This window comes from Schistocerca piceifrons, chromosome 4 (assembly GCF_021461385.2).
Source record: "Schistocerca piceifrons isolate TAMUIC-IGC-003096 chromosome 4, iqSchPice1.1, whole genome shotgun sequence".
NCBI lineage: Eukaryota > Metazoa > Arthropoda > Insecta > Orthoptera > Acrididae > Schistocerca > Schistocerca piceifrons.
This window is the reverse complement of record NC_060141.1, coordinates 221,752,853-221,768,581: the sequence shown is the minus strand read 5'-3', so window position 1 is coordinate 221,768,581 and position 15,729 is coordinate 221,752,853. Positions and strand designations below refer to the sequence as shown.

Below are 15,729 nucleotides of genomic sequence, written 5' to 3'. Positions count from 1 at the left end.
TGAAGAAGAAGGAAGTATAAGTTTTTTGGATCTCAGGTTAACTAAAAGAGATGGAAGACATAAGATTAGCATACTTAGGAAGACAACAGCCACTGACACTATTATAAATGTGAAATACTGTCACCCCAGGAAGCATAAATGGACAGACTTCAGGGCTATGATCAACAGGATGCTAAAACTGCCACTTACCCCTAATGACGAGGTGGAAGAATTAAGCGTGATTAGTCAAGTAGCTAAGTCAAATGGATATAAAGATTATGATGTAATGGAACATTATTACAAACTGAAATCAAAAATGTGGAATTCGTCAGGCATTGGAAAAGGTAGTGTTCAATAGCAGTAAGACCATGGGCATTACGAATGTTAGTGTACAGGGAGGTGGCATCAATAGTGACGAGCAGGGCACCATGTGGTAAAGGGACAGGAATTGTGGAGAGTCAGTGGAGGAAATGGTTGGTATCTTTTATATGGGACGGTAGGTTCCAGGCAATAGGTTGAAGGTGTTGGTCTATGAGAGCAGAGATTCTCTCAGTGGGGGCACAGTAACTGGCCACAATGGGGCATCCTGGGAGGTTAGGCTTATGGACTTAAAAAAGCATGTAGAAGGTAGGAGTGCAGGATGGTAGGGGTGAGTAGAGAGATGGACTCCGGGGAGAGGTTCTGGGATGGGCCTAAGGATTTGAGTAGTGACTGGAGATCCTGCTGGATTACTGGAATGGGGTCACTGTGGCAAGGATTGTAGGTGGAAGTGTCTGACAGCTGGCAGAGTCCTTCCGCCACATAATCCTTGCAGTTCAGAACTACAGTGGTGGAGCCTTTGTCCGCAGGTGGGATTATAATGTTGGGATCAGTTTTTAGATGGTGGACTGTGGTTCTTTCTGCAGATGTAAGGTTAGTCTGCACATTGAGGGATTTGGGGAATGATGGTGAGGCAAGGTTTGAGGTTAAGAGACTCTGGAAAGTTAACATAGGGTGGTTTGGGGGCAATGGGGGTGGATCACAGTTAGATGGAGGAGTGAACTGAGTTAGGCAAGGTTCAATATTGGTCTTTGGTTGAGTCTGCTTGGTAGGGTTGGTGGCAAAAGTGTTTCCACTGTAGAGACTGGGAGGAGGAGAGAAGGTCTTTAACAAGTCCTGCATGACTGAATGTGGAAGTGGGGCAAAAGGTGAGGCCTTTGGAAAAGACTGATTTCTGTGGGGCTTGTGTCTGTGTATGTGTGGATGGATATGTGTGTATGTGTGTGTGTGTGTGTGTGCGCGCGAGAGTGTATACCTGTCCTTTTTTCCCCCTAAGGTAAGTCTTTCCACTCCCAGGACTGGAATGACTCCTTACCCTCTCCCTTAAAACCCACATCCTTTAGTCTTTCCCTCTCCTTCCCTCTTTCCTGATGAAGCAACCGTTGGTTGCGAAAGCTTTAATTTTGTGTGTATGTTTGTGTGTCTATCGACCTGCCAGTGCTTTCGTTTGGTAAGTCAGACCATCTTTGTTTTTCAGGGAAACATTCCACGTGGGAAAAATTTATCTAAAAACAAAGATGATGTGACTTACCAAACGAAAGTGCTGGCACGTCGATAGACACACAAACAAACACAAACATACACACAAAATTCAAGCTTTCGCAACAAACTGTTGCCTCATCAGGAAAGAGGTAAGGAGAGGGAAAGACGAAAGGATATGGGTTTTAAGGGAGAGGGTAAGGAGTCATTCCAATCCTGGGAGCGGAAAGACTTACCTTAGGGGCAAAAAAGGACGGGTATACACTCGCACACACACACATATCCATCCACACATATACAGACACAAGCAGACATATACAGAGGCAAAGAGTTTGGGCAGAGATGTCAGTCGAGGCGGAAGTACAGAGGCAAAGATGTTTTTGAATGACAGGTGAGGTGAGGTATGAGTGGCGGCAACTTGAAATTAGCGGAGATTGAGGCCTGGTGGATAATGGGAAGAGAGGATATATTGAAGAGCAAGTTCCCATCTCCGGAGTTCGGATAGGTTGGTGTTAGTGGGAAATATCCAGATAACCCGGACGGTGTAACACTGTGCCAAAATGTGCTGGCCGTGCGCCAAGGCATGTTTAGCCACAGGGTGATCCTCATTACCAACAAACACTGTCTGCCTGTGTCCATTCATGCGAATGGACAGTTTGTTGCTGGTCATTCCCACATAGAATGCGTCACAGTGTAGGCAGGTCAGTTGGTAAATCACGTGGGTGCTTTCACACGTGGCTCTGCCTTTGATCGTGTACACCTTCCGGGTTACAGGACTGGAGTAGGTGGTGGTGGGAGGTTGCATGGGACAGGTTTTACACCGGGGGCGGTTACAAAGGGGGGGGGGGGATGAAAGGATGAAGGGATGTGGGTTTTGGGGGAGAGGGTGGGGGGACGGGTGGGAGGGGGAGGGATGAAGGGATGTGGGTTTTGGGGGAGAGGGTGAGGAGTCGTTCCGGTCCCGGGAGCGGAGGGACGTGTGTGCACTCGCACACTCACGCATGTCCATCCACACATGTGCAGGCACGGGCAGGTATATTTGGGGGCGGGGAATTTTCAGTTTTCAGTTTTCCTGGCGGGGTGGCCGCCGGCCGCGAAAGCCCGAAATCTTGTGTTTGTGTTTTTTTTATTGTGCCCATTTCGAGCTTTCACGGCCGGCGGTTGCTTCGTCGGGAGGGTTGAGGATTCTTTGCCTTTAGATGTGTCTGCTTGTGTCTGTGTGTGTGTGTGGATGGATGGATGGATGGATGGATGGATGGATGGATGGATGTGTGTGTGTGTGTGTGTGTGTGTGTGTGTGTGTGTGTGTGTGTGCCTGTCCTTTTTTCCCCCCTAAGGTGAATCTTTCTGCTCCCGGGATTGGAATGACTCCTTACCCTCTCCCTTAAAACCCACATCCTTTCGTCTTTTCCCTCTCCTTCCCTCTTTCCTGATGAGGCAACAGTTTGTTGTGAAAGCTTGAATTTTGTGTGTATGTTTGTGTGTCTGTCAACCTGCCAGCACTTTCATTTGGTAATATGTGTCTGGATGGTGAAATTAGTGGGTGTGAACTGGGACAGAACAGTGAAAGTGGGGGGGGGGGGGGGGGGGGGGTTCGTAGGATGGGATACAATATCGTGTGGCACTGGAAAGGTATGGGAGTAAACATGCAAAAATATATGAAATGAATCAGCAGGAGAAATGTGGGACATAAGGTGCCACACCAACAATCAGCTTGGTCTTGTAGCTGTCCATTTTGCGGGGCCGAAACGGTTGATACAGTGTGACTTGTAAGTAGAGCGTGCAGTGCGATTTGTAAGGCAACAAGAGAAACACATGAAAGAAGAGAAAGAGGACAAACATTGAGTATAGTGATGCAAAAAAAAATAATAATGAAGAAGAACAGCACCGGGTTAGGATAGAAGAAAAGCTGTCAGGCAAAACTCAAACAATGGAAATTCAGGATGGAATGTAACAATATTATGAGAAGAAAGTTGCTACTCAGCATATAGTGGAGATACTGAGTCGCAGATAGGCACAACAAAAAGATTTTCACACTTAAAGCTTTCGGCCAGCACTTTGTCAACAATACACACACACACACGACTGCAGCCACAGGCAACTGAAACCACACTGCGAGCAGCAGCAGCTGCTGCTGGGAGTGGCGACTAGTTGGGGAAAGGAGGAGGCTGGAGCAGGGAGGGGGAGGGATAGTATGGTGGGGATGGCGGACAGTGAAGTGCTGCAGGTTGGGCAGTGGACAGGGTAGACGTAGGGGGTGGGGGGGGGGGGGGGGAAGTAGTGGAACAGGAGAGAAATAAACAAAAATAAATAAATAAATAAAATAAAAAAAGAAGAAAAAAGGCTGGGTGTAGTGATGGAATGATGGCTGTGTAGTGCTGGAATGGGAGCATGAAAGGGGCTGGATGGTTGAGGCCAGGAGGGTTACAGGAATGCAGAATGTATTGCAGGGAAAGTTCACTTTTTATTTTTATATCAGATATGTCTGACAACATTCACACTGCAAATACAGATTTGTTTCAACATTTCAGCAGTTTCTGTAATCCCATGAATTTAACACAGTCAACTTCTTCCATCTGTCATCGTCATATTTTTTACGCATATACTAGCAGGAAACAAGTTCTAAGCTATATGTAGTGTGGGTTTTTTTTTTTTCCTCCCCCTCCCCCCCCCCCCCCCCCCCCCCCCCCCAAATATCAGTAACAAAGAATTGGCTAGAAACCATTTATTAATGTTCATGAAAATTTCATTAACCAATATGTCTAAGACTACACTTGATTTGCTGTTTGTTGCAATGTCTGTATCATCCGCAAACAAAACAGACATGGCATATGGTACTGTTAGTGATGAAATGTCATCACAGGCACATAAAAAAGTAAGTTCCCTAATATGGAACCTTGTGGGACATCCCACGTAATTCGTCCCCAGTAGGATGTTGCCTGATAGCTTAATACATGTTTCTTTCCTATTGACACCCTTTGTTTCCTGTCAGATATAAAGTATTTGAACCCTTTTGCAGCATTTCCTGTTATACCATGATATTCTAATTTACTTACTATTGTGATAAACACAGTCAAAGTCTTTGACAGATCACAAAATATACAAATAGCCTGCAATTTATTGTCTAATGAATTAAGTACATCCTTGCTCTGTATGCAGATAGCTTTCTCAGTATCAGAACCTTTTAGAAAGCCAAACTGTGAATTTGACAATATAGTATTTGTTGTCAGATGATTCAGAAGCTGATTCTACATTACCTTTTCATAAAATTTTTGGAGAATGCTGGAAAAAGTGAAATTGTAAAGCATTATTATGGTATTTCATTACCATCTTCCTTAAAAAAAGTTTAGCTTCAGCATTTCAACCATTCAGGAAATATTCCACTGGTAAATGACTGGTTACACAGAATTTCATTTGTTACTAAACTCAATGAACAAATTCATAATAATCATGACTAAATTCAATATATTAATTTTATTTATATAAAAACTGGACTGTTCAACACTGTGAGCAGGAAAAAAAGCATTGGTACCAACAGGAACTGAACGTAGGTCCACAGATCACAACTCTATTCATTTGACCACTTTTTTTTTAATTATAGAGGGCAGCCAGTCCTGCGAAAATGCCGAGCTGCCGTCCTGGCGACCACTTTGCCACTCTCGTGTTATGACAATAGCTCCTCAAAAATCCCTTATACTTTTTGCACAGACCTTTAGAGAATGTTTTACCGTTTCCTATGGCCCACTGCCCCCCCATGAACCATGGACCTTGCCGTTGGTGGGGAGGCTTGCGTGCCTCAGCGATACAGATAGCCGTACCGTAGGTGCAACCACAATGGAGGGGTATCTGTTGAGGGGCCAGATAAACGTGTGGTTCCTGAGGAGGGGCAGCAGCCTTTTCAGTAGTTGCAAGGGCAACAATCTGGATGATTGACTGGTCTGGCCTTGTCACATTAACCAAAACGGCCTTGCTGTGCTGGTACCGCGAACGGCTGAAAACAAGGGGAAACTACGGCTGTAATTTTTCCCGAGGGCATGCAGCTTTACTGTATGATTAAATGATGATGGCGTCCTCTTGGGTAAAATATTCCGGAGGTAATATAGTTCCCCATTCGGATCTACGGGCAGGGACTACTCAAGAGGATGTTGTTATCAGGAGAAAGAAAACGGGCGTTCTACGGATCGGAGCGTGAAATGTCAGATCCCTTAATCGGGCAGGTAGGTTAGAAAATTTAAAAAGGGAAATGGATAGGTTGAAGTTAGATAAAGTGGGAATTAGTGAAGTTCGGTGGCAGGAGGAACAAGACTTCTGGTCAGGTGACTACGGGGTTATAAACACAAAATCAAATAGGGGTAATGCAGGAGTAGGTTTAATAATGAATAGGAAAATAGGAATGCGGGTAAGCTACTACAAACAGCATAGTGAACGCATTATTGTGGCCAAGATAGATACGAAGCCCACACCTACCACAGTAGTACAAGTTTATATGCCAACTAGCTCTGCAGATGACGAAGAAATTGAAGAAATGTATGATGAAATAAATGAAATTATTCAGATTGTGAAGGGAGACGAAAATTTAATAGTCATGGGTGACTGGAATTCGCGTGTAGGAAAAGGGAGCGAAGGAAACATAGTAGGTGAATATGGATTGGGGGGAAGGAATGAAAGAGGAAGCCGCCTGGTAGAATTTTGCACAGAGCACAACATAATCATAGCTAACACTTGGTTTAAGAATCATGAAACAAGGTTGTACACATGGAAGAACCCTGGAGATACTAAAAGGGATCAGATAGATCATATAATGTTAAGACAGAGATTTAGGAACCAGGTTTTAAATTGTAAGACATTTTCAGGGGCAGATGTGGACTCTGACCACAATCTATTGGTTATGACCTGTAGATTAAAACTGAAGAGACTGCAAAAAGGTGGGAATTTAAGGAGATGGGACCTGGATAAACTGAAAGAACCAGAGGTTGTAGAGAGTTTCAGGGAGAGCATAAGGGAACAATTGACAGGAATGGGGGAAAGAAATACAGTAGAAGAAGAATGGGTAGCTCTGAGGGATGAAGTAGTGAAGGCAGCAGAGGGTAAAGTAGGTAAAAAGACGAGGGCTAGTAGAAATCCTTGGGTAACAGAAGAAATATTGAATTTAATTGATGAAAGGAGAAAATTTAAAAATGCAGTAAATGAAGCAGGCAAAAAGGAATACAAGCGTCTCAAAAATGAGGTTGACAGGAAGTGCAAAATGGCTAAGCAGGGATGGCTAGAGGACAAATGTAAGGATGTAGAGGCTTGTCTCACTAGGGGTAAGATAGATACTGCCTACAGGAAAATTAAAGAGACCTTTGGAGAGAAGAGAACCACTTGTATGAATATCAAGAGCTCAGATGGAAACCCAGTTCTAAGCAAAGAAGGGAAAGCAGAAAGGTGGAAGGAGTATATAGAGGATCTATACAAGGGCGATGTACTTGAGGACAATCTTATATAAATGGAAAAGGATGTAGATGCAGATGAAATGGGAGATATGATACTGCGTGAAGAGTTTGACAGAGCACTGAAAGACCTGAGTCGGAACAAGGCCCCGGGAGTAGACAACATTCCATTAGAACTACTGACGGCCTTGGGAGAGCCAGTCCTGACAAAACTGTACCATCTGGTGAGCAAGATGTACGAGACAGGCGAAATACCCTCAGACTTCAAGAAGAATATCATAATTCCAATCTCAAAGAAAGCAGGTGCTGACAGATGTGAAAATTACCGAACTCTCAGTTTAATAAGTCACAGCTGCAAAATACTAACGCGAATTCTTTGCAGACGAATGGAAAAACTAGTAGAAGCCGACCTTGGGGAAGACCAGTTTGGATTCCGTAGAAATATTGGAATACGTGAGGCAATACTGACCTTACGACTTATCTTAGAAGATAGATTAAGGAAAGGCAAACCTACGTTTCTAGCATTTGTAGACTTAGAGAAAGCTTTTGACAATGTTGACTGGGATACTCTCTTTCAAATTCTAAAGGTGGCAGGGGTAAAATACAGGGAGCAAAAGGCTATTTACAATTTGTACAGAAACCAGATGGCAGTTATAAGAGACGAGTGACATGAAAGGGAAGCAGTGGTTGGGAAGGGAGTAAGACAGGGTTGTAGCCTCTTCCCGATGTTGTTCAATCTGTATATTGAGCAAGCAGTAAAGGAAACAAAAGAAAAATTCGGAGTAGGTATTAAAATTCATGGAGAAGAAATAAAAACTTTGAGGTTCGCCGATGACATGGTAATTCTGTCAGAGACAGCAAAGGACTTGGAAGAGCAGTTGAATGGAATGGACAGTGTCTTGAAAGGAGGATATAAGATGAACATCAACAAAAGCAAAACAAGGATAATGGAATGTAGTCTAATTAAGTCGGGTGATGCTGAGGGAATTAGATTAGGAAATGAGACACTTAAAGTAGTAAAGGAGTTTTGCTATTTGGGGAGTAAAATAACTGATGATGGTCGAAGTAGAGAAGATATAAAATGTAGACTGGCAATGGCAAGGAAAGCGTTTCTGAAGAAGAGAAATTTGTTAACATCGAGTATAGATTTAAGTGTCAGGAAGTCATTTCTGAAAGTATTCGTATGGAGTGTAGCCATGTATGGAAGTGAAACATGGACGATAAATAGTTTGGACAAGAAGAGAATAGAAGCTTTCGAAATGTGGTGCTACAGAAGAATGCTAAAGATTAGATGGGTAGATCACATAACTAATGAGGAAGTATTGAATAGGATTGGGGAGAAGAGAAGTTTGTGGCACAACTTGACTGGAAGAAGGGATCGGTTGGTAGGACATGTTCTGAGGCATCAAGGGATCACCAATTTAGTATTGGAGGGCAGCGTGGAGGGTAAAAATCATAGAGGGAGACCAAGAGATGAATACACTAAGCAGATTCAGAAGGATGTAGGTTGCAGTAGGTACTGGGAGATGAAAAAGCTTGCACAGGATAGAGTAGCATGGAGAGCTGCATCAAACCAGTCTCAGGACTGAAGACCACAACAACAACAACAACAACAACAACAACATGGCCCACTGAAGCGAAATATTCTAAGAAGCTGAAAGGGGCAGCAAGTCAATATCCATACTTACATATTTTTATTTTATCTGTAATTTCTGTTAGTGGAAACAAAGGCCTTTTGGAGATCAACAAACCTCTACTGAATTCAGCAATCTGTGGCAAATGATTGACTTCAGATTAAATATTTGTTCAAAACTTAATTTGTCCTTCATAAAACCACCTGGATATTCAAACAAATTACTCTCCAGTGTTGTTCCTAGTCTGTTTAGTATTATCTTGTAAAATATATTATATGTAACTGGTTGCCATGAAATTCATCTGTAGTTGTTAACATCCTGCTTATTGCCTTTCTTACGTATTTTAATAATGGATAACTCAAAGGCCACCTTCCACCCTCCTGGGAGTTTCTGTTTTCCAAGTTTTCTCAAAAACAAAATTTTAATTCATTTTTTATTTTTGGTGGAGACCATTCCAAAATTCTGCTGTAATAGAATCTTCTCCACTAGCTTTATAAAGTTTTAATAGCTTTCTCAATTTCTTTTGTAGTTGTGGGTAAATCATAATCTAGATTTTATAGTTGTGAGTATTGGTTCTGGACAGTTTATTTTTCAAATATTTATTTTTCAAATACTTCAAAATTTTCAGTGTTATGTAAGCCAAAGCCGTGAGCCCCATTAGATTTACATTAGAAGTACATCTACCAAACTCTTTAAATCACATTTTATCTTCCAAAGATCAACTGGAAAACTATGTCTTCAGCAAATCAACAACAGAAAAAAATCTTTCATACTAAATTTTCTCAAATATTTACTTTTTTTTACCACCACCCAGCCTATACCCTTTTGAGTTACAAGGGCAGTAATTGTAACTAATTCTGAAATATCAGGTACACCAAGATTGCTTGTATTTCTTGTTTTAGTGAACTGTTTGACAGATGTTTGATATCATCATCAAATCTTGTACACATTAAGAGAAGTTCATGATCTTTACAGACTTGCAAGTCACATAGTAATGCAAATGTGTAAAGGTAATGAACTTCTGCAAGTCACACAGTTATGCAAGTCTGTGAAGATCACAAACTTCTGTTGATGTATTACAAAATCTGATGATGACATTACAGATCTATTAAGACCAGTGATCAATAAAAAGATTTGCAAGTGATCTTGGTGACCTTATATTTCAGACTAGTATAACAATTTGTGTCACCCCAGCAGTTGACACAATGTCAAACATATATAATTGCAACTGAACTGAATACATGATGTGAAGCTTCCTGGCAGATTAAAACTTTGTGCGGAATGAGACTAACTCAGGACCTTTACCTCTTTAAGGCAAGTACTCTACGGCTGAGCTACCGAAGCACATCTCATGACCCATTCTCACAGTTTTACCTTCAACAGTACCCTGCCTCCTACCTTCTTCCTTTCAATAAGCCAGGAAGTTTCATAGTGTTACTGGATGACATTGCACTAATTCATTCTTAAGAGCACTTCACTCACCTCTCTTTTCCTCTTTGAAGTTTTTTCAGAACAAGATAATTCTGTGACTTGACGTGTAGGCAACCATGGTTTATCCCACACCTTTACATCGCACACTTGGATATTCTGGAATAACACCACAACATACAATGAAAATTTGTGGATTTAATTTAACACATATATACACAAATAATTAAGTTGTATGAAAAGAAGAATTCACATGAGAAAACTTTAAAACTTCAAGAAGACTGATGTCTGGCAAGTGCTTACTTTCAGGAGGCAAAATTCCATGTGCTGCTGATGGACATGAAAGTAGAAAAAAACTATACAAAATTTTTGGAGTGTTTACTTCCTTCCTCAGGCAATAAAGAGGCGCAGGTTGCAGATGTTGGCAAAGATGGTAAGGCATCAGATATTAACAATTTTGAAATACTATGAAGATTTTTGTTGGGTTTTCTTTCTTTTTCAGTTTTTGACGTGCACATTTTTATATTCTGTAACTTAGATTAATGCTGATTCTCAGAAGAGAACATGGAGACATCTCATCAGAGACTGATATGTAACAAACAAGTTTAGGAAGCATATTGTACTGACTGATACCATAACTCTTAGTTCTTCAAGGGCAAGTGATCACCCAGATTCCAATTAATATCTGAAATTATCATATTCTGTTCTAATTACTATATAATGATTACTCAGTTTTCATCTGTTAGCCAAAATACCTGAAACAGAGTTTGATAGAACCTGTAAACTGTTATTATCTATGTGTATAACAAATGTATGTAATGAGAGTCACTAATTTTCAAAATAATCAAGACAATTTGGTATTATACAACCCAAAATCCAACAACTACTCATCAATAGATACCATCTGTAAAAAATACCATTATTGTTAATAATATTAGAAAGCTCTATTCAAATATATGTTGAAAACATGGGAGGAGAGTTCTGCTTAGTTCTGTCTTCACACAATTAAAGAAAATATAAAATTCACTGTTTGTTCTGAATATTTTATGTAAACTTGTGTGCCAACATTTTTCTGGCTGAATTGTCTGTCTGAAACTGATACGAGTATTTGAAACAATTTTGTACGTATGTCAAAAAACTTAATGTCATGATTTTTAACTGTAATATCTAAAAACTGTACTATTAACAATAGATCAATTGTTCAAAAGCCTATATATGAGTGGGAATTGATTCACTACAGAGGGCGGTTGATCAGAGGTTTGTGACGGACCACTTGTGTCACTTTGAACAATAAAAATGTAATGAAAAGTACTGGGAAAAATTCTAGGACAACAAGCAGAAAACAAGATAAGTACCTAAATACACTACCCATAAAAACTGTTCACATTGTGTTCAGTTTAAAATTACAGCAAGTTTATATAATTTTTTACTGTTAAGAATGGAAATACATTTATTATAGAGGACTGAAAGATTATGTTGCATTACAACATGACAGAGGAGCTGGGATCCACTGAAATTAATCAGAGTGGTCACATTAATAGTTTTTAAATTTCAGGTATTATCACATCACATGTACAAAAGCCAAAAAAATTTCTCCAAAGTCAAAGTCACACACAGCACTGTGTGTATCTTCTTACAAGACACAAAATTGAGTAACGGATGTGGAATAAACTCAAGTTTGCTGCCTGCTGTTATCAAAAACTGAAACAGAAATATGGAACAGAAAAAATGCGACAACTAGCACAACGAATGTGGAATGCCAGAACGGATGAGTACTGTACAAAGTTTGTATCCTACTTTTGTAGGTGCTATGCAGAGTCATTGCATGTGGTGAAATTTTTTTGTGATACTTTGGACTATCAGTTAACTCAAAAATGTTGAAATTGGACTGAACGTCGGAACAGAGGACAATAAGAACGGACAATTTTGGGCAAACATAAATAGAAACTAAAAGTTATTCAGTATCTGGGTGTCGATCATGTGAAGAATTTATAGAATGGCTTAAACCGCACAAAGGTAACAATATAAGAGGACAGACTACCAAAACAGACTGAAAGTGTGACTCACGGGATCATAAATTAGTGATAATGAATAATGAAACAGTTGTGTTAAATAATGAACCACAGAATCAAAATTTGCAGCCAGAAGACAACCTGACAACTGCCAATATAAGCAGTATTCAACTTGCTGAACTTAAATTAAAAATACATGAATTGTTGGCTATCGACAAATCTGAAGTAGAACAAGAAAGTGATCAGGCAAATCTTGACTTTCAGAATGAACTAAGTGGTGCAGTTACTGCCAAAAATGTTATTGTACCTAATAATGACAGTGTAATTAACTTGTGTGATGACAGTTTCAAGTGATATAGATGACAAGATTAAATGATTTCTGGTATTAAAAGACAAAATTTAAGTGAAGATCAGGAAGACATCATATTTGAAATTTTGTAAGTGACCAAGTTTACATCTTTAAGTGATGCTTAGCTTGTGCATAAGCTAACTGTCAAATCTGAGACAAAACAGTCATGTGAACAAGCATATTCAGTTTCAAAAAACTGATCACAGTACTGTGACTTACATGAAGAATAGCCAGGCATCAGATATAGTTAATGAAAATCTAATTATTCCATGCAGTGACTATGTAGAAAAGGATATTTCAAATGAAAAAGATGACCAAGTGTTGTGACAGAGTTGCTGAGCTGTCTGAATTAGTCAGTTTTCCAGCAGACTGTAGAAAAAGCTTTTTGAAACCTCTCTCTGTGTGTGTGTGTGTGTGTGTGTGTGTGTGTGTGTGTGTGTGTGTGTGTGTGTGTGTGTTTTTGTGTGTTGAGGAACACACAAAATATATGAAACTCAAAAACATGCTAATGTGTGGGAATGTTTATTAGAATTTCATGAACATTTACAACTTGACTGGTAGAAGCAATACATAAATAAATTTCACAATCAGTTCAAAAAGGTGGAAGACAAGTTTGTAGAAACATAGTGAACGATGTAGACTTGTTCAAGACACTTGAATATGTAGAGAAACAACATATACAACTCTGAGACACCTACTTCTTGAGCTGCCCAAAAGCTACATGGTATTGTATTGAATGGTTTTGATCCATTACGTGTTTCAAGTGAAAAAGTAACAGTACTTTGTAAATGCAGAACTGTGAATGTCTAAAAGGTCAAGTAGCTCAAACATGAAAGTAGATGTGGAGGAAAAATCTATAGCAAAGTAGAGAGACAGAAGTGGGTTCATTACTGCAGAAAAGATTCTCAAATTGTACTAAATGAGAAGTCAAGGAGACCACCTGGTAGAATAAATATAATACAAGATCATTAGTGATGTACAGAAGTGTGTCTCCGAGAGGAAATAATATTAGCTTTTTTTTTTTTCACCCTGTTTTCTGTATGGACTAACTTTGGACACTGATAATGTTTGTGTCTGGAATTTATGTAGGACTCAAATAATTTGATTACTATTTGATGCTTTTGATTATTTTGTATTAGGAGATACACTAAAATGCGAATACTGAGGACTAAATAGGAGTTTACTCATTTTCCACTTTCAGTAATTAAGTGATAGGATTAAGCCATGTTTGGAACAGTTAATATTTTTACTCTTCTTTATGTCTTTTTCCATAAAATGGTTTTGCTTCTTGTTATTTTCATGACATGTGCTGAGAAATGTGATTAGCTGTACACATTAATTTGTGGATTTCAGTATACAGTAACTAATGCTAGGAAATAAAATGCAGCAATGCAGTCCGTTGACTCAGCTGCTATGTTGGGAGATTACTATTATTACATATAATAGCTGGTATAGGAAGTTCTGCTGAAATTTTACTGGATGAATTACTGATTTTTGATATGAAGAAACATGTTACGTTACGAATGCCTTGTGTTATGCTGCTAGTGAGGATAATTTTGTACATATACTTATCAAATAGACATTTGTAAATCTGCTATATGGTTAACCTTACTTTGTAGTGATCAACATCAAAGATTAGGTTGCATTATGATGTGTAGATGAAGTAATAATCAAACCTGTTCATATTAATCAGTAGTCAGTGAAATGTGTTCTAGTATGCAAAGCTAATGATTGATTATAGGGAAGGTGATGCATTGTGATGATTCAATGATTGGGCTATATATCGTACCATGGGCAGATTTGAAACTGAAATATTTTATCTTTGTCTATAATTTATTATGTTTGAGGAATGATATACTAACCTGTAGCATCTAAAGTTGATTCCACATGATGTTTTTTAATCACTATACTTCTAGTTAAAGCATAATTTAGCTCGTACAAACACCTGCATTAACCCTAGGACACCTAAGGGGGGAGGGGGGGGGGGTTCGTTGAACCCACAATTTTTTTATGTCCCCTGCTTTTGCCCAAGTAACTTTCATACTACATATTCCCTTTTGAGTTAAGGTTTGTTGGCTATTTTATGAATTGTTAGTGTCAATATCCCCCCCCATGAACCATGGACCTTGCCGTTGGTGGGGAGGCTCGCGTGCCTCAGCGATACAGATGGCCGTACCATAGGTGCAACCACAACGGAGGGGTATCTGTTGAGAGGCCAGACAAATATGTGGTTCCTGAAGAGGGGCAGCAGCCTTTTCAGTAGTTGCAGGGGCAACAGTCTGGATGATTGACTGATCTGGCCTTGTAACATTAACCAAAACGGCCTTGCTGTGCTGGTACTGCGAACGGCTGAAAGCAAGGGGAAACTACAGCCGTAATTTTTTCCGAGGACATGCAGCTTTACTGTATGATTAAATGATGATGGCGTCCAATGGGGTAAAATTTTCCGGAGGTAAAATAGTCCCCCATTCGGATCTCCGGACAGGGACTACTCAGGAGGACGTCGTTATCAGGAGAAAGAAAACTGGCGTTCTACGGATCGGAGCATGGAATGTCAGATCCCTTAATCGGGTAGGTAGGTTAGAAAATTTAAAAAGGGAAATGGATAGGTTAAAGTTAGATATAGTGGGAATTAGTGAAGTTCGGTGGCAGGAGGAACAAGACTTTTGGTCAGGTGATTAAAGGGTTATAAATACAAAATCAAATAGGGGTAATGCAGGAGTAGGTTTAATAATGAATTAAAAAATAGGAGTGCGGGTTAGCTACTACAAACAGCATAGTGAACGCATTATTGTGGCCAAGATAGACACAAAGCCCATGCCTACTACAGTAGTACAAGTTTATATGCCAACTAGCTCTGCAGATGATGAAGAAATAGATGAAATGTAGGACGGGATAAAAGAAATTATTCAGGTAGTGAAGGGAGACGAAAATTTAATAGTCATGGGTGACTGGAATTCGTCAGTAGGAAAAGGGACAGAAGGAAACATAGTAGCTGAATATGGATTGGGGGGAAGGAATGAAAGAGGAAGCCGCCTTGTTGAATTTTGCACAGAGCATAACTTAATCATAGCTAACACTTGGTTCAAGAATCATAAAAGAAGGTTATATACCTGGAAGAATCCTGGAGATACTAAATGGTATCAGATAGATTATATAATGGTAGGACAGAGATTTAGGAACCAGGTTTTAAATTGTAAGACATTTCCTGGGGCAGATGTGGATTCTGACCACAATCTATTGGTTATGAACTGCAGATTGAAACTGAAGAAAATGCAAAAAGGTGGGAATTTAAGGAGATGGGACCTGGATAAACTGAAAGAACCAGAGGTTGTACAGAGTTTCAGGGAGAGCATAAGGGAACAATTGACAGGAAT

The 15,729-nt window shown here is 39.8% G+C and overlaps 1 protein-coding gene across 1 annotated transcript in view; it reads right to left on the bottom strand.

Annotated features, from left to right (window-relative positions):
- LOC124794887 (multicystatin) overlaps positions 1–15,729 on the bottom strand; it is a 189,125-nt gene that overhangs the window by 142,520 nt on the left and 30,876 nt on the right. Inside the window, exon 4 of the mRNA XM_047258583.1 lies at positions 10,046–10,150. Within this exon, the coding sequence (XP_047114539.1) occupies positions 10,046–10,150 (105 nt within the window). The remainder of the gene's footprint in view (positions 1–10,045; positions 10,151–15,729) is intronic.